This window comes from Equus quagga, chromosome 22 (genome assembly GCF_021613505.1).
Source record: "Equus quagga isolate Etosha38 chromosome 22, UCLA_HA_Equagga_1.0, whole genome shotgun sequence".
Taxonomy (NCBI): domain Eukaryota; kingdom Metazoa; phylum Chordata; class Mammalia; order Perissodactyla; family Equidae; genus Equus; species Equus quagga.
The window spans coordinates 2,327,170-2,345,689 of NC_060288.1; the positions used below are offsets into that span (position 1 = coordinate 2,327,170).

The window sequence follows — 18,520 nt, forward strand, 5'->3', positions numbered from 1 at the left end:
GCTGGCACAGATTAAACTAGAGTTATACCTTGTTTTACTCAACAAATGTATTTTGGAAGAGGTTGTATTTAGAGCTTTTGTTGAATTAAATACTTTAAAAAGTAGATCAGGTCAGCTTACTATCTGAAGGATTCCTGTAATCAATCTTACTATAAAAGCAAAAAGTGCTATTTTTTAAATGGTCATCATCTTTTTGTCTAGCTATTTATGCTTTGTTGACGTACAATGTTTTATACATTTAATTGTCTTAAAACAGCAGGTACCATAATTCTTCCATTTCAAGGGGTAGTTTCCAGGTTCTGATCACTGACAGCTTCTCTTTGGGCTATGGGTAATCAGAGGTGCTTGTAACTGATGTGTACTATTCTAGAACTAAAGAGACACCGTACTGACCATTTTGTTCTGTTTTTTTACTCTAGGTTGATGGGAATGTGAGTACCATTTATTGTCAGAACCTGTGTCTCTTGGCAAAGTTGTTTCTTGACCACAAAACACTCTATTATGACGTGGAGCCATTCCTTTTTTATGTACTAACACAGAATGATGTCAAGGGCTGCCACCTTGTTGGCTACTTTTCTAAAGTAAGTATATCAGCTTAAAATGAGTTTGAATTCCTATGGAAATCTGAAACAGTCTGCTGGTTCTCACTAGGAGACACTACAGGCTGCAGCACCTTCTGGTACCATCTAGCTTTGTGGGAAGGAAAATAGAAGGCACGTTCAGAATACCACGTACTAGAAGGTGCCTAGTAACATTCAACAGACTATATACTCTCCTAGGAACGTGAACTACTGGTTATACTCAAGAGGAAAAGTTTTAAAATGACTTCTATTCCCATGGTGATAATAGGTAGAACTTGTGAAATAAACATAGTCATTACCCCTCTGACTTCTTTCTCAGTTTAAATCTTCCCTTCCTAATTTGAATTTTAGGCATAGAAATAAGAATAAGAAGCTGTTTTTATTAAAGGATATTTTCTCTCCTTTCTTTAATCTTCCTTTCTCTTGAGGAGGAAAAAAAGTTTCTTTTGTAGTTAAACAATGTAAAAGAAATACTTTTATTTAAGCAAGCCCGTGGTAAAATCTAAGTGTATAAAATAGGTAAGTGTGAAGTACTGGCTGTATACGAGTTCTGTTAGTAGGCTATTTCCACAGTTAAACATCATTTGAAATAAATTGCCAGATTTATAAGTGTGTTTGTACCCAACATTTTGGGACTACTTTTTGTAAATATTTTTAAATTTTTAAAAAGTTAAATTTGTAAAGTTAGGTACAACTAATAGGGAGGTGGGCCTGCCCTATGTAGCAGCAGAGCAGGAAATGAAAGAAACTTTGAGATAGTTGACAAATCTTCCTACTTCTAGAGTGCACATTGACTCGTCATTTGTAGCTTTGCACATTGGTTGGGACTCAGATTTCTCTGCTCATCTTAGGCATTGACATACTGTTTCTGTGTTGCAGATGGTGTTGGATGGCATAATTTTATTTTATTTTTTGTTCTCCCAGGATGGTTGCTTTGTGGGTAATGGCAATGACCTAACGTTGTCCTATCTCCTCCCAGTGGGGTATTTTTTTCTTGATGTGCGTTGTTATTCCCAAATGACCAGGGCTGTGGTTTTGACTGTTAGTCCTTGTTTCTTAATAATTAGCATTACTCTTCAGTCTTAGCAGCCTGTTGTTTTAAAACTTGGCTTCTATTTTCTCCACCAGGAAAAGCACTGCCAACAGAAATACAACGTTTCCTGTATAATGATTCTTCCCCAATACCAGCGTAAGGGCTATGGCAGGTTTCTCATCGATTTCAGTAAGGATTATAATAACAATTTCTTATTATCTCTTCCTGTGGACCTTCTGTATATATATATTTTTAAAGATTTGCAGATGATTTATTGGTTGCCAGCATCTTTTGTCATACTACTGTATGGGACTTTAAAACCTAAAGCTATGAATTTTTTTTCTTTTGGTGAGGAAGATTGGCCCTGAGGTAACATCTGTTGCCAGTCTCCCTCTATTTTATGTGAGATGCCATCACACCGTGGCTTGACGAGTGGTGCTAGGTCCATGCTGGGGATCCAAACCTGCAAACCCTGGGCCACCGAAGTGGAGCATGCAAACTCAACCACTGTGCCAGTGGGGTGCCCCAGACATGAAATATTTTTAAATAGCTAACATTGGATACCAACTTCTGAGTGATCTGTGGCAAATACTTTTAATTTGCAACTGTTAATTTACAGTGGAATTTAGTTTTATGGTAATCTTAACTCACAACAATATTAAAAAAAAAATTGTAACCTCTTAAATTAGTACTAATAAAGAAGTATATAAAAAAAAATCATGCCACAACTAGAAGGACCCACAACTAAAATGTATAACTGTGCTGTGGGGTTTGGGGGAGGAAAAAAGCAGGGAAAAAAAAAGTATAGCACCTGCCCTATTTTTGTTACCCAATTATCTGAGAAAATGTTTTCATCGTTTTTTAGTGTCAGGCTCTACCTAGTGGTTAAAAATATGCAGTGCACCTTTAGAAATCAAAAGTAAAGGATACAGGAAATAATTTAATCTGACTTAAAAATTTTGAAAGCTAACAATTCTAAAAAGGTTGTTGTAGAACTTGAATTTTTTTACACATTGATAATCTTTCTTAGACAGTAAATGTATGTTTGCAGTAAATTTTATATTGATTATAAAATAGTGATATTTGAGGGAATATTTTCCTTCAGATATTGCTAAAAATAATATTTAAAAGAATACATTCAGAAATAATGGTTCAAACTAAGGATTTTGGTACAGACAGTCCTTCTGAATATCAGATGATTATATTGCCAGTGTTAAGAACGTAATTCTCATATGGACCATTGAAGCTTATTCTGCTCGGCGTTAGACTGTACTCCTGACTATATTTTATTGGAAATGTGTGCCCTTGGTTATTTTGTACATTTTCTTGGCCTTTTTGGATTCATAGTAAAGGGTGGGACTCAGATTATTTCCTTTAACATCACGTATTGTTTTGAAATAGGACTCATGATTGGACATGTTATGCCATTAAATAGCAAAGTTAGGGGAAATAGTCATTTTTTTGAGATATACAGACATCAGTCTTTATGATTATTAAAACTGTATATTAAAACAGTATTTCTTTTCGTTTACTTTTCCTGATGTAATATATTTTCCCGCATTATCCTTAGACTGCTTTTAAAGTTTTCTTCAGTGACAGAAGACTACGTTTTTTCTGCCATCTCCATTTTCAGTACTTTCACTTAGAGTTTCTGCCGTTCTTTTCCTGTTCTTGAGAGTCATGCAGTAGACAAGAAAACGAAGTAATACCACCATACACTCACAGTGACAGCCTCATACTGACATTCTTGCTTACCAAGAATTAGGGTGGTAGGCGATTGTGAGGAAATCTTTGGTTGAAGTAAGAATTGTCATCTAATTCACTCACAGAAGAACCACAAACTTAATAGACAGGATTACATAAAAATGAAGGCATTCTTTTGTGTTGTTCCATTCAGGTATAACTGTTGCCATCTAGTGGTCCAAATAAAACATGTGAGGGTGGTTTTTTCCCTATAGCATGTTAAACAAAAATCATTATTGCCTTTATCTTATTATGCAGCCTGTTAATATGAAGTCCTGATTTTTAACAGTTTGAATACTTTACCGTGATTTATAACTGTAGACAAAGTGGTCCTAATGTAATGTTCACTGGATACAAATGATGTAGTCTTCCTGCACATTGTGTTCTTTTTCTTGAAGGAATTTATCTTTGAAATTATTATTGCTTATAATACTTGGGTTGGTTGTGGAAGAAAGGATTGTTGTCTTGTTGAATTAGCCTATTTAAGGCTCTCTGACATGTTTCTGATTTGGGGGTTTCTTTAGGTTATTTGTTATCAAAGCGTGAAGGCCAAGCAGGGTCTCCAGAGAAACCATTATCCGATCTAGGTCGTCTTTCCTACATGGCTTATTGGAAAAGTGTAATATTGGAGTGCCTTTATCACCAAAATGACAAGCAAATCAGCATTAAGAAGTTAAGCAAGTTGACTGGAATCTGCCCTCAAGACATTACGTCCACACTCCACCACCTACGTATGCTGGACTACCGTAGTGACCAGTGAGTATCGCATCCCTTTGTATACCTTCGAAAGGTAATTAGGTGGAGGTTTCGGATCAGGCAGCCAAGTTATCAATGCACGGGCATAAACTAATATAAGTGGTACACTTGGTGGCCCTGAGACATCATTTTCCTTTATATGATATTTGATACTCAATAGTATCATTTTTTTTTAACTGTTTTTCTGATCTTCCTCCTAACTTTTGGACTTAAGCTACTAATGTTTTATTTTCTAGGATTGGGAGCTCCTTCCCTATACAAGGAGTAACTACTTTAGAAACAGTGTCAAATAAAATAGTCCCATGATTTGTTTCCATACAAATGTTACAAAATGAAGTATAGGTCAAAGGAAAGACAGCTCACCCTTATCTAGAGTGGTTGGGAAAAGGTCACAAAGAAAGGAGGCATTTGGACTAGAAAGATGGAGAAAGAGAGAGAGTGCAGGAAAGTTGGAGAAATTCCAGAGGTGGGAAATGTGAGACAAGAAATGGTTAAAGTAACTTCATTCATTGCTATAGTTGAGTGTGAAGTATTTATCCAGTTTCATATTTCTTAGCTGTCTCGTGTGGTGGTGTATTTCTCTTTTCATCTTCCCAGGCAAGCTGTTTTTGAAGCATTTATCATCATCTCCAGGGTTTTCTGGGGGTTATAGCTCCATATTGTTAGGTACTCCTTGTACATCGTTGATTGTTATAAACTTTTGTCTGGTTCCAGATTTGTGATTATCCGCCGGGAAAAACTTATCCAGGATCACATGGCAAAGCTTCAGCTGAATTTGCGACCTGTAGATGTAGATCCAGAATGTTTGCGCTGGACTCCTGTCATAGTCTCTAATTCTGTCGTCTCAGAGGAGGAGGAAGAGGAGGCTGAGGAAGGAGAAAATGAAGAGCCGCAGTGCCAGGAAAGAGAATTAGAGACGAGTGTAAGGGCATGAGTAGTCTCTATTTTTGATGACAGAAGGATATATTTTTGGTTTTCATGGGTATTTGTGATATATATTACGATATCTTCACCCAACAAAGTAAATTCACATTAGAATTTCAGAGTTTATTTCAATAATAGAAATTTCAGAGAGACTGGGTTTTGTTTACTTATTTGTATATTTTTAAGCCTTGGATGATTAGACCTTCAAATTTGTTATAATGGGTCACTTATGACTAAATGTGTCTTACCAGACTGCCAATGTGCAACTAAATTTTAAGCTGTATAGTAATTGAGGAATCTGAATTGAATCTAAATCTGACTGTTGTTAAAAAAGAAATGAAGATACACTTTCCTTAAGCTAAAACATTAAGGAAATATTGTAAACATGTGTATGTTTTCTCGTAGAGCACTAACTAGTTCAGTGGGTACCCAAATGTCTTTAGTCATTAAAGGGTTAATGAGGGATTATACTACATTGTGTAGTTTTCAGTATTTTTCTTCATGTGATGCATACCTTTCTCTCCTTTCTCTGTTCTTTTTGTTTGGAAGCAGCACTTTCATCCTTTAAAAATCTGTCCTCCTTTGACAAACGTAAACAGTTTTCATGCCCCTGTTTAATGTAACTTACTTTTCAAAATGAAATTAAATATTCAGAATAAAAATAAATCAAAATAATGACAGAAATTTTCTTTCATTTTTTTCAAACACCCCCTTTCTCTTGCCCATGCCCCAAAGCTCACCTCTTCTCTCTTAGATTTTTGTTCCTCAGAAATTTCATAACGTCTCTCATTTAACATTTCTAAGAACGGTTAATACTCACTCTGTTGATTGCAGATGGTGTTGCGTGATGGTTGAGCACACTAGCTCTTGAGTCAGACTGCTGGGTTAATCCCAGCTTCACATTTGCCAGGGCATGACCCGGGGCAAGTTCCTTAGAGGTTTTGTGCCTCAGTTACCCCATTTGTAAAGTGGGGATAGAATAATAACACTTCATACAATTGTGAGGATTAATTGAAACCTATAAAGCGTTTAAAACAGTGGCTAACAAGAAATATTTATGTTAGCTATTAAATAATTAGTAATGTCCTTTTTTAAAGCTTTATTATGTGTCGGTATTTAAAAGGTAAGAATAGGAGATAAAACCAAATGAGACTGAAAAATTAACCAGCACGGTTTTATTTTCTAAAATCAGGTGGGAAAGTCTGCATCTCGGGAGAATAAAGAACAAGATTCTTATTCTTCAGTAGAAAGTGAAAAGAAACCAGAAGTTATGGCACCAGCTAGTTCTACACGTTTGAATAAACAAGTCCTTCCCCGCGATACTCTTCCTGCGAATAATCAGCCATCTCGGAGAGGCCGCTGGGGGAGGAAGAACAGAAAAACCCAGGAACGTTTTGATGATAAAGATTCTAAACTGCTCTTGGAAGAGACATCAGCTCCTCAGGAACAATATGGAGAACATGAGGAAAAATCGGAAACCTCCCAAGAACAATACACTGAAAGTGAGGAACAGCTGGCAGCCTCTCAGGAGCAGCCGAGCCAGGATGGGAAGCCAGAGATCCCCAAAAGAAGACTGAGTGAGGGGGTTGAGCTCTGGCGAGGACAGCTGAAGAAGGGCCCCGCGGCCCTGAAGTGTCGGCTCCCAGAAGGCAATGACGGACTGCCCCGTCGCTATAGTGATGGTGACAGGGCTCTCCTCAGGGGCTTCAGTGAGAGCAGCGAGGAGGAAGAAGAGCCAGAAAGTCCCCGCTCCACCTCCCCGCCAGTTCTTACGAAGCCCACGTTGAAGCGAAAGGTAAGGCGTTTCTTTGACACGTCTTCTCTTCCTCCAGTTGCAGCTGATTATATTTAGTGTCCTGTCCTAGAGTGGAAAGAGTAATTTAGAAATGCCAAGTGTGTTATTTTTTAAACTTTGTCTCAGTATATTGTAGCTTATGGTCTTCTCACTGAACGTTTGAAATGTGTATGTGACTTCTTTTGTTCATGGAAGTTAATTTTGAAGTCTTAAGCTTATGTAAGGACTGACAACTTTTTCAGCTTGCTGGTTTGATGTTCAAGTCATGACTTTTAGGGATTTTTAAAATATTTTAAAAAGTGTGTACAGATTAAGAAATGTTTATATTAGAAGACGAGAGGGAAGTATTACACAGTCTGATGGAGAGTGGACATAATGGTGCCCTCTGTGGGGATGAGGAGGGTGAAGCCATTCATGTTCTTTTGGACAGTGCTATTTTCCGTGTACTCTTTCCGCCCTTCTCTCTCTTCCCTTCACCCCCCCAGTGGTTTGACTTAACCTTGTTTTAAAGATATTTTCTAAACTATGTTTCATCATCTTTCAAAGTTTGAATGATAGCCAGTTTGTTAATAAATGCTGTGTGATGATGATAATGAATTCTCTTAAACTGTATACCAGAAATATGCCAGGCTGTGGAGTGAACTTTAAGCGTTGCCACAAGCCAGCCAGTCTAAAGTATGTCAGCTCCCTGGATGAGCCACTGTGGAGTAGTAGGGTGACAGCTTTGGTCCAAAGCAATAAAATCGTTCCTTTCCTTAGCAGAGCCTTAAAGAAAAGAGGTAGGGCTGTTTATCAAAAAGAACCTTTGAATTTTAGAACAGTTTTAGATTTACAGAATTATTGCAAAGAAAGGACAGAGAGTTCCTGTATGCTGCATGCCCAGTTTTCCCTATTACTAACTTCTTATATTGGTATGGTACATTTGTCAGAAATGTTATTAGCTAGAGTCCATCCTTTATTCAGATTTCCTCTGTTTTCCTTAATGCCCTTTTTCTGTTCCAGGATCCCATCCAGCAAACATTACATTTAGTAGTCTTATTTCTTTAGGCTCCTCTTGGTTGTGGCAATTTCTCCTTGTTTTTGACGACCATGATGGTTTGGAGGAGTACTGGCTAGGTATTTTATAGAATCCGTCATGATATTAGAATGGGGTAATGTGTTTTTTGGGAAGGAGACCACAGAGGTAAAGTACCATTCTCATCACGTTATATAAAGGGTATCTACTCTCAGTAAAGGTCTGTGTACCAGATACAAGGGTGTTTACTATCACTGTGACTTTTCACTGTTGATGTTAACTTCAATCACCTGGCTTCAGCTTGTGTTTGTCCGGTTTCTGTACTATAAGGTTACTCTTTTTTCCCCCATTTCCATACTGTACTCTTTGGAAGAAAGTCGCTGTCCACAGCCCACACTTAAGATATGGGGAGGTGTACTCTGCTCCTTAAGAGCAGAATATCTGTGTTAATTATCTGGAGTTCTGCTGGGAGATTTATCCGTTCTCCCTCGTCGATGCGTTTCTTCAGGCGTTTGTTTCCCTCAGTGTGGACTCACATGTTTACTTTGTACTTTGAGCTAGGATCCAATGCTTCTGCTTTATTGAATCTGTTGCTCCAGTTGCTCCAGCTTTGGCTGTTGGGAACTCTTTCAGTTTTGCCCCTGTGTCCCTGTAACATACATACCCTCACCATTGTGAGGGGGTTTTTTTGTTTTGTTTTGAGCACTTCCTTACTTGCTGGTACTACAAGATGTTGTAGTTTCCACTTCTGTGTTTCATGCCCCAATCTAATAATCAGCCATTTCTCCAAAGAGTAGGGCCATGTTTAACCTAGTTTGAAAATTGTATTCTCAACCAAGGGCTGGTAAATTTGAAGTGGAGAAAAACTGAACACTGAGTAACTCTGCTATTAATTACATGACCATGAAGAGTATATCTTTGCCATCCTAGGTTTATATTGCCTGTTTATAAAATAAAATTATGCTATTTCCCTGTGTAAGAAAGAGAATGTTGTGACAGGCAGTGGGATCCTGTACAACATATTTTTTAAGTTCTTGAAGAAATTTGCTTGACTGGGAGTCAGAAACTACATTTTACAACCATTTCTATACTGACTGGATGTGTAATCTTATGCAAGTCCTGTAACCTTTCTGGCCTCTATAGAGTGAGGGAGATGGGATTAGATCATTTGTGGTGCATCAGCTTTATTATTTTGTGTTATCTGTTGTGTGGTTTAAGGTATTCGATCAAGTCTAGTACAGAATTGTGCCTAATGTGCTAAGTTTCAGTAACATATTTATTTTACTTTGGAAATGCTTCCGTGACATCAAGTAAATACATATTGGCTACATTCCACTGTAACTCTTTCTGGATAGCTCATGAAAATGGCATATAGCTTTACTGATAGTTCTGCTGACATTCATAGTAGAGCTATGAAACGAACAGAAAGGGTTTTATTCTTTTTCTTCTCTTGAGGAAAAGATAAGTTAAGGGAACTTGCCTTTGTGTCCTTACAGTACTGAAATAGGCAGCTCCCTAGGGTGTTAAATTGAACTGAACAGTTAATAAGGGAATTATAATATCTGCTTTTTGGGCATGCCTGCTTGTTCTTTTACAAAGCTGTATTTAATTATCCAACATCTTTGTATCTATGATACTTTGTGTATAGTGTCTTACTACATAGTATTTTGAAATAATATCCAAAATATCTTTTGGCAGATAGCATCCTCCTTTTATATATGCTAATTCTATTAGATTTTAAAACTATTAATCATATTATTAATGGAAATGATAGTGTTCGTTACTGTAAATAAAATACTTTTTGCTTTTAAATAGAAACCGATTCTTCACCGAAGAAGGAGAGTCCGAAAGCGCAAACACCACAATAGCAGTGTGGTCACAGAAACTATCTCTGAAACTACAGAGGTATTGGATGAGCCTTTTGAAGACTCTGACTCTGAGAGGCCGATGCCAAGGTTAGAACCCACGTTTGAGATTGATGAAGAAGAAGAGGAAGAGGATGAAAATGAACTCTTCTCTAGAGGATACTTCCGTCATTTGTCCTCACAGGATGTTCTCAGGTGTCGATCCTCTTCTAAGAGGAAGTCGAAAGATGAAGATGATGATGAAGAGTCAGATGATGCTGATGGTATGTTTTACAGAACTGTTGCTTAGTGTAGTTTTATTGTCTGTAAAGATACAGCAGTGATAGCTGCAGACCCTTCACCAAGAAGCTGAAAAATGAACACAGCCCACTAAGCCAGTAAAGGACAACTTGGTGATCACTAAAAAGTTGTATCAAGTATATTCATCCACATTTTCTCACTTAGTCCTCTGTCCTTTTAAAGTGCTTTTTTCTAGTTTCCCCTTCAACTCAGGACCTATTTTTGCTTCTCCGGAAAGTACCTTGCTGTTAGGAAATTGTTCTTTTTTGCCTAATCCTTTCTCGGCCATTATCTAAATCTTTAGTTAATGGGTAGATTGGACTTAGCATCAGGAAGATATTTAAGTAACAACTCTTTCCTAGAATGTGCACTCTATAGACTTAAGCTGTTTTGCTAATTGTTGTATGCTGAGTGCTTAAAATAAGTGCTCAGTAAATATTGTTAAATAAATAAATGCTGAGAAGATGGTTCTTAAGTAAGATCAGGTTCACGTAAATTGGACTTGCTTCAAACCTGTTCAGGAATCCTTCCTGAATCATCTCTGTAATGTGTCTTACCCAACAGGTAGTAAATTTCTAATAAAAATGGTAACAATACCTCAAAATAGGTTAAATTTTATAGCATAGCAAAAAATTCAATGGTTTACTTTTAAAATAGCCTTGTTGTCATTTCCTCTTTAGAGATAAAGAAACTGAGGTTCACATAAGAGCTGAGTCACAAATTAGTCATTTGCATCCTAGCCTCAAGTTTTTGCCCGTGTCTTGTGCTGCCTGGCAACTACAGTGTTTGCCTTCCATGAGGTCAAACTGAACTTTTCTACTTTGCTGGGTGAATTTGAGGGAATCTAGTTGTCCACCTCTAGTACATAAACCTATAGGTTTTATGTAGCTTTTTATTCTTCTTTTAAAAATCAATTCACTCAATTTCAAATCTAGTAGATAACTTGCATTTTCTCCATTCTCATATTTTTACGTAATAAACACTTTTAATATAGTGATAAGATGGCTGAATTCTTTGCTTTATTATGAATGATTTTCCAGAGTTTTATTATATTTTATACTTATATATATTTATGTATGTTATATTTTGAGATATATAACTAAAAATTTATTCTGTAAATTTGGCACTTTTGTAAAATTCTGTCTTGGATCATCGTAGACTAAAATAGTATCCCCTGTTTAAGTTCCTGTTGACTTGCACAAATTTTCTCTGAGGCAGCCATTTCCTGTGTTTATTTTCAAGTTATTATTGCTGCTATACCTTTTTAGCTCTCTGCCCAAAATCCTGTTGTTGCTTTGGTGTTCTTCCTTTTAAAAGTTAATGGGAAATGTGAATGTACTTTAATGTCACACCAAACTGTATACCTAAGAATGGTTAAAATGGTAAATTTTATGCTATGTATGTTTTACTACAATTTTTTAAAATAGAAAAAATTAATGGGGAAGAAATAATGATAATATCAAATTTATTTTTAATAAACCATTGTCATTGGTACTTTAACTTTTTCTTCAGGTCAATATTTGTCTAAGACTAAACGCCCTGCAGTTATTCCCATACAGACACGACATTGATTGATCAATTATTCATGTAGGATTGCTTAATCATGGCCTAGAGTAATTGGCTTATGTTACTACCTGAAGTAATGATTTTATAGAAACTAAGAAAACCAGAGAGAAAATATAAATTGCAAACAGAAAAAAAAGGAGAAGAAATGAGTTAATTTGTAACTTATACAATAAAGGCAACTTGTCTAAAGTAGCTGTAATAACTACTTAGTATTTGCATCTTTATAAAGCTTAGCTCCATTTTATAGATAATGAAACTGAATCTTAGAGTAACTTCCCAAAGCCATACAAATGGTGATGATAAACTTGAACTGATTTTTTTTTTTTAAGATTTTATTTTTTCCTTTTTCTCCCCAAAGCCCCCCAGTACATAGTTGTGTATTCTTCGTTGTGGGTCCTTCTAGTTGTGGCATGTGGGACGCTGCCTCAGCGTGGCTTGACGAGCAGTGCCATGTCTGCGCCCAGGATTCGAACCTACGAAACACTGGGCCGCCTGCAGTGGAGCGCGCGAACTTAACCACTCAGCCATGGGGCCAGCCCCAACTTGAACTGATTTTAACTAGTGGATGGTAGCAGAATGTTGACCAGGAATCTGTGATTTTTCTGCCAATTCACTATGTGACTTTAGAAGATGTTGTTAATTAGATTTCTCCTTTAGATTCTTAACTTGAAAGATAATCAGGAGTTTGTGATGATTAATAAGATCATGTCTGTTGTACATGTAGTCTCAGAAAAAGGCACTAGATTGTGTAACCTATTTTTATTATTATTTTTTATCTCTCTTGTATAGATACTCCTATCCTAAAGCCAGTATCTCTCTTGAGAAAATGTGATGTGAAGGATTCTCCACTTGAGCCAGATACATCCACGCCTATGAAAAAGAAAAAGGGATGGCCCAAAGGCAAGAGCCGCAAACCAATCCACTGGAAGAAAAGACCTGGTCGCAAACCAGGATTTAAATTGAATCGGGAAATCATACCCGTTTCTGCTCAAGAATGCATTGTTGAGTCCATTGTCCCCATTCCTAAACCTGGACGTAAACCCAAAATTCAAGAGAATGAAGAAACTGTTGAACCAAAAGAAGACTTGCCTTTAACTGAAGACAGGAAAGAAGAGATGCATGTGGAAGCAGAAGAGGTTGAAGAGGGAGAAGAAGATACAACCAGCAGTGAAGTTAGAGCGGCTTCTCCAGTGGATAGCAGCAATAGTCCTGAGACAGAAATGAAAGAACCTGAGGTAGAGGAGGAAGAAGAGAAACCCCGTGGCCTAGAAGAACAGAGGCAGTCAGAGGAAGAGCAACAAGAACTGGAAGAGCAGGAGCAGGAGGAGGAGGACGAAGTGACTGTGGAAACAAACCGGAATGAAGACCATGATGCAGATGATGAAGATGATGGTCATCTGGAGTCTACAAAGATAAAAGAGCTAGAGGATCAGCCTGTTAGAGAAGACGTCAAGGAGGAGCCTGGTGGTCAGGAGTCTTTTTTAGATACTAGTATGCAGAGCAGTAGGGAGAATATAAAGGATAAAGATGAAACAGAACCAGATTCTGAAGAGGAGCAGACTTCCCATGAAACATCAGTGGTATCGGAGCATATGCCAGGGTCTGAGGATGATCATGAAGAAGATTCAAACTCTAAAGAAGAATTAATTGAGTTAAAAGAGGAAGAAGAGATTCCTCATAGTGAACTGGATCTGGAAACTGTGCAAGCAGTGCAATCTTTGACTCAAGAAGAAAGCAATGAGCATGAGGGAGCCTACCAGGACTGTGAAGAGACTCTGGCAGCTTGTCAGACCCTGCAGAGTTATACCCAGGCTGATGAAGACCCTCAGATGTCAATGGTTGAAGACTGCCAGGCTTCAGAACATAATAGTCCCATATCTTCTGTTCAGTCTCATCCTAGCCAGTCCGTCCGTTCAGTCAGCAGTCCCAATGTGCCTGCCCTTGAAAGTGGTTATACCCAGATCAGCCCAGAACAAGGATCCCTGTCCGCACCCTCTATGCAGAACATGGAGACCAGCCCCATGATGGATGTGCCTTCCGTATCAGACCACTCTCAGCAGGTGGTAGACAGTGGCTTCAGTGATCTGGGCAGCATCGAGAGCACCACAGAAAACTATGAGAACCCTAGCAGTTATGATTCCACGATGGGTGGCAGCATTTGTGGGAATAACTCTTCCCAGAGCAGCTGCTCCTATGGTGGGTTGTCATCCTCCAGCAGCCTCACCCAGAGCAGTTGTGTTGTCACTCAGCAAATGGCAAACATGGGCAACAGCTGCAGCATGATACAGCAGAACAATGTCCAGCCTGCTACCAACTGCAACATCAAGTCACCTCAGAGTTGTGTGGTGGAGAGGCCTCCTAGTAACCAGCAGCAGCCGCCGCCGCCACCACCGCAGCAGCAACAGCAGCAGCAGCAGCAGCAGCAGCAACAACAACAACAACAACAACCAGCACCACAGCCTCCACCACCCCAGCAGCCGCAGCAGCCACCGCCGCCTCAGCCCCAGCAGCCTCAACCCCCACCCCCACCCCCGCAGCAGCCCCCCCTGTCACAGTGTAGTATGAATAACAGTTTCACTCCAGCGCCTATGATAATGGAGATACCAGAATCTGGAAGCACTGGGAACATAAGTATCTATGAGAGGATTCCAGGGGATTTTGGTGCCGGCAGCTACTCTCAACCGTCAGCCACCTTCAGTTTAGCCAAGTTGCAGCAGCTGACTAACACCATTATGGACCCTCATGCCATGCCTTATAGCCATTCTCCTGCTGTGACTTCCTATGCAACCAGTGTTTCTCTGTCTAATACAGGACTGGCTCAGCTAGCTCCGTCTCATCCATTAGCGGGAACCCCTCAAGCACAAGCCACCATGACACCGCCCCCAAACTTGGCATCCACTACCATGAACCTCACGTCACCTCTGCTACAGTGCAACATGTCTGCCACCAACATTGGCATTCCTCACACTCAGAGGTTGCAGGGGCAGATGCCAGTCAAGGGGCATATTTCCATCCGCTCCAAATCTGCGCCACTGCCCTCTGCAGCTGCTCACCAGCAGCAGCTGTATGGCCGCAGCCCACCAGCGGTGGCCATGCAGGCTGGCCCTCGTGCGTTGGCTGTTCAGCGTGGCATGAACATGGGGGTTAATTTAATGCCAACCCCTGCCTATAATGTCAATTCCATGAATATGAACACTTTGAATGCCATGAACAGCTATCGAATGACACAGCCTATGATGAACAGCAGTTACCATAGTAACCCTGCTTACATGAACCAGACAGCACAGTATCCTATGCAGATGCAGATGGGGATGATGGGGAGCCAGGCCTATACCCAGCAGCCTATGCAGCCAAACCCTCATGGAAACATGATGTACACTGGCCCCTCCCATCACAGCTACATGAATGCTGCTGGTGTGCCCAAGCAGTCACTCAATGGACCTTACATGAGAAGATGAGCAAGATGAACTTGCAATTAAAAACTTAAATATATATAAATAAAGGAACCTTTTATACTGACAAACCAGAGAAAAATGGACCTTTTTTCCAGTTAAAATATTGCTGTAGATTTAGAGGAATTTTTCTTTGGTTTATTTTATTTTTTAGAAAACCTCGTCTTCTCTTTTTTTGGGTTCATTTTGTTCTGGGTTTTGGTTTTCTTCACAATCTTGAACATTTTACAATAGAACTCATCTAAAAATGGATTTGGGGATAGGGGAAACATGCACAAAATCTTTTCATAATTAAAAAGAGCCTTACTTTCTTTACACACCACGTGGACAGAATTTGTGTAAAAGTGAATTCTCTTTATTTTCAGATGTGTGTTTCTCCTCACTGTTTGCAGCTCCCAATGTTGTCATTTTTAAATGTTATGTACACATCTCGAGGATTAACCAGACCCTTTCCTCCAAACCCAACCTTTCATTTCCTACTTCATTCCAGCAGGAGGCACTTACGGGAGACTCGGATGGGGACATGGAGAACAATCCAAGCTCCTTAAACTTATTATTATTGTTAATATTATTATTATTATTATTAAGAAAGTGAGGCAGGAAAATGCTTCTCCTTTTAAAATCCCCTCCACTCCCTACACACACACACACACACACACACACACACACGCACGCACCTCTTGAAACCTTTCCCCAAGAATGTTTCTTTATAGATGGACTTCATTGAAATGTTTTTCTTAAATCAAGTGTAATATAATTTTCGTTTGTTCTTTTACTATTCCCACTCAGCACTCAGAGACACAAAAATACTGTAAGTCTCAATTAACAGCAGAATCTCAGAGGAAAGCTGTTTGCAATCCTAATTCATCCTTGGAGGGATAGAGATGATCAATTAACAATCAAAAAAGAGGAAATTAACCTCTTGCTTTTTACCACCTGGTGAATCAGCCATAATGCACATATTCCACGCAGCCTCTTGTTTTCAGTATGTACTTTGAGATGCTAAGGGTCTTGATTCTTGAGCCTTTGACTCTAATTAAACTCAAACAGCAGTCCCCAGTAATTAGCCTCTTCCATTCTTACGTAAAGTGTTGGTGGATGACTGTACATTTCAGTGATTTGAAAAATACCTGACAAACCTTTGACACTGTTTACTTTATGTTGGAAGAGATGATGCAGAATGTGTGTCGTGAGGGAGATCATGGTGTGAGTTTTATAGCTACTTCAATGATACATACCTCTAGTTTTCATTTGTCTTTTGAGATCCTGAGTTCATCCCCTGTGAATCAGATTGCACCAGCCCCTCTCCTGTGAGTGGCTAAAGAGAAGAGGGATAAACCAACCACCAGCATAGTCAGGCAAATCTGGACAGAGGGTTTTAGCCGGCTCCTATGTTACTCACAATTCCATTTTCTTTTGTGCAGCCAGTTTGCCCATTCTCTTCCTATTACTTGCTCCAGGGATAGGTAAAAAAAAAATATATATATATATACACATATATATATATACACACACACACACACACACACACATATATATATATATGTTCCATCATTAGAAGATGGAAACTATTATACCACTTGGTATGTGCAGTCAAATATCCAAAAGGGGGAAGTACTGCTTAAAGAAATACCTGTAAGCATTAAATACTCTCCTTTATTTGTACATTTTATATAGATAAATTTTTGAAGTACTAATTAGGCATTAAATTTTTTCAAATGCACAGGTTTGTTGGTTTTTTTAATACACTTTAATTGACTTTCTCAATTAAATGTGTTAGATAGAAAAAGGCAGAATTCCACATCTTACCGCTATCAATTCTGAGCATGTGCAAGGCTGTGTAGGACCCAGTTTCTCTGTATATACTGTTCCAGTTCCCAGTCATCTGTGTAGAAAGTGCACTGTGCTGCCCTCTGCCTACATCTTCAGCTCTGTCATTGCTTCCTGGTTGGGGTGGGGATGGGGTGGGTCGGGAGGGAGGGAGGTATATTGGGAGGAGGGTGGGTCAAGGCAGAAGGAGAAGCTGTTGAAATGAGGGCCGTGAATTCAGTTTCTGTTGGTTTGCGGTTGTGTTTGGTTTTGTTTGTTTCTTAAAAAAAAAAATTCAATCGGGCAGCTCCCTTTTCCACAAGCCTTTTTGTGACTGTAGAACTATTATAGAGAAAATGTTCTTTTCTATATTATAAAAGAAATTATCCAACACAGTAATATTGGTACCTGTCATTTTTTCACTTCTGTTTAAAAAAAAAATGTATTTTTAGCAAGATAACTTGGGTAATCTTCTAAAAAAGAAATTTAAAAACTCACTGTTAGTGACTTTGATGCCTTTTAAAATAAGAGCTTTTTCATTTCATTCCATCTTTAAAATTTTTTATCTTTGTTGTAGAATATTAAAAACTATTTTAAGAAAGATAAAAATTCTCTTTAAAGAGATCTCTAGAGTGTGTGAATAGAGCTCCAGATGCCTCTAAAAGCCGCATGTACAAATGAAGCTGAGTCTATTCCTGTCTGTTTATATTTGCTTTTCCTGTTTTGTAACCTCTTTGTACTTCGTTCCTGGTGACTTGTAAGCTAAGGGGAAGGGGTGCCTAGATGCCTTTGTATTTCTCCATGTCATGCGCTCCTGGGCCAGTTGGTTTCCCTTCCTCTCCTTGTATGTAATATCACTTTTTTCCCCCTTTCTAGCAAGTACTTTCAAAAGAACTCTGTACATTTTAACATAAAAAAAAATAAATTATGTTGAGCCATTTTGGATGTCTGTCTTGCATGTGGAATTTTTCTCCCAAATATTTCAAATTCCATTTCTTTGTCTATATACAGAGACTTAAAAATATTAGCCTTTTCATGTTCCTCTTTACATGGCACGTATAAGTTCATGAGTTTTGCTTTGAAATTCCAGTCTTCATTTATATATATATATGTTTAAATGCCAACAATATAGATGGTTTTTTCCTTTTCCAAAGAAAATAGTGTTATAAATTCACTTGGGATTTTTTTAGGGAAATCCATTTGAAAATCTTCTAAAAGGATTGCAATTCATCCAACCAAAGAAATGAGAGACAGTTGCAATAGCAAGTAGCTTCTAGACGTGGAACAAAGCAGTATTTTTTCTCATCTAAGTTTATCTGATTATGTAATCTAGGAAGTTTTGCCAGAAGTCAAGGTCTTGAACATTGGTCATCTGTTTTGATGTCTCCTGTACTTTCCTCTTATCCTTTAGAACTTTAGATATAAGGCAGATTCCAGAAAATCAGATTTAGCCTTGGGAAACTTACAGCTGCGTTGGGTAGGGAGGTGAGACAGGTACAAGTTTGAGTGGCCTCCGAACTTGATATGCTGCTCTTTCACACGGAGTTAGGAATTTAGGAATTAGGAAATGTACGTGAATAGTACCTATGGCAGATGTTTGTTCTAAACCTCGTGCCATTCAAGTTTTGGGCCATGTAATCGTGTCATCTCCAGAAAAGAAATGGTTTTCCTTAATTTCTTTACTTACTTAACCATGATTTGG

At 38.5% G+C, this 18,520-nt stretch overlaps 1 protein-coding gene across 2 annotated transcripts in view; it reads left to right on the forward strand.

Annotated features, from left to right (window-relative positions):
* KAT6A (lysine acetyltransferase 6A) overlaps positions 1-17,763 on the forward strand; it is a 116,827-nt gene extending 99,064 nt beyond the window's left edge. For both annotated transcript variants that reach the window (XM_046648367.1, XM_046648368.1), the window contains exons 11-17: positions 420-581; positions 1,710-1,803; positions 3,882-4,113; positions 4,828-5,035; positions 6,230-6,832; positions 9,663-9,975; positions 12,347-17,763. In XM_046648367.1, the coding sequence (XP_046504323.1) occupies positions 420-581; positions 1,710-1,803; positions 3,882-4,113; positions 4,828-5,035; positions 6,230-6,832; positions 9,663-9,975; positions 12,347-15,015 (4,281 nt within the window). In that variant the 3' untranslated portion in view covers positions 15,016-17,763. The remainder of the gene's footprint in view (positions 1-419; positions 582-1,709; positions 1,804-3,881; positions 4,114-4,827; positions 5,036-6,229; positions 6,833-9,662; positions 9,976-12,346) is intronic.
* The last annotated feature ends 757 nt before the right edge of the window (positions 17,764-18,520 follow it).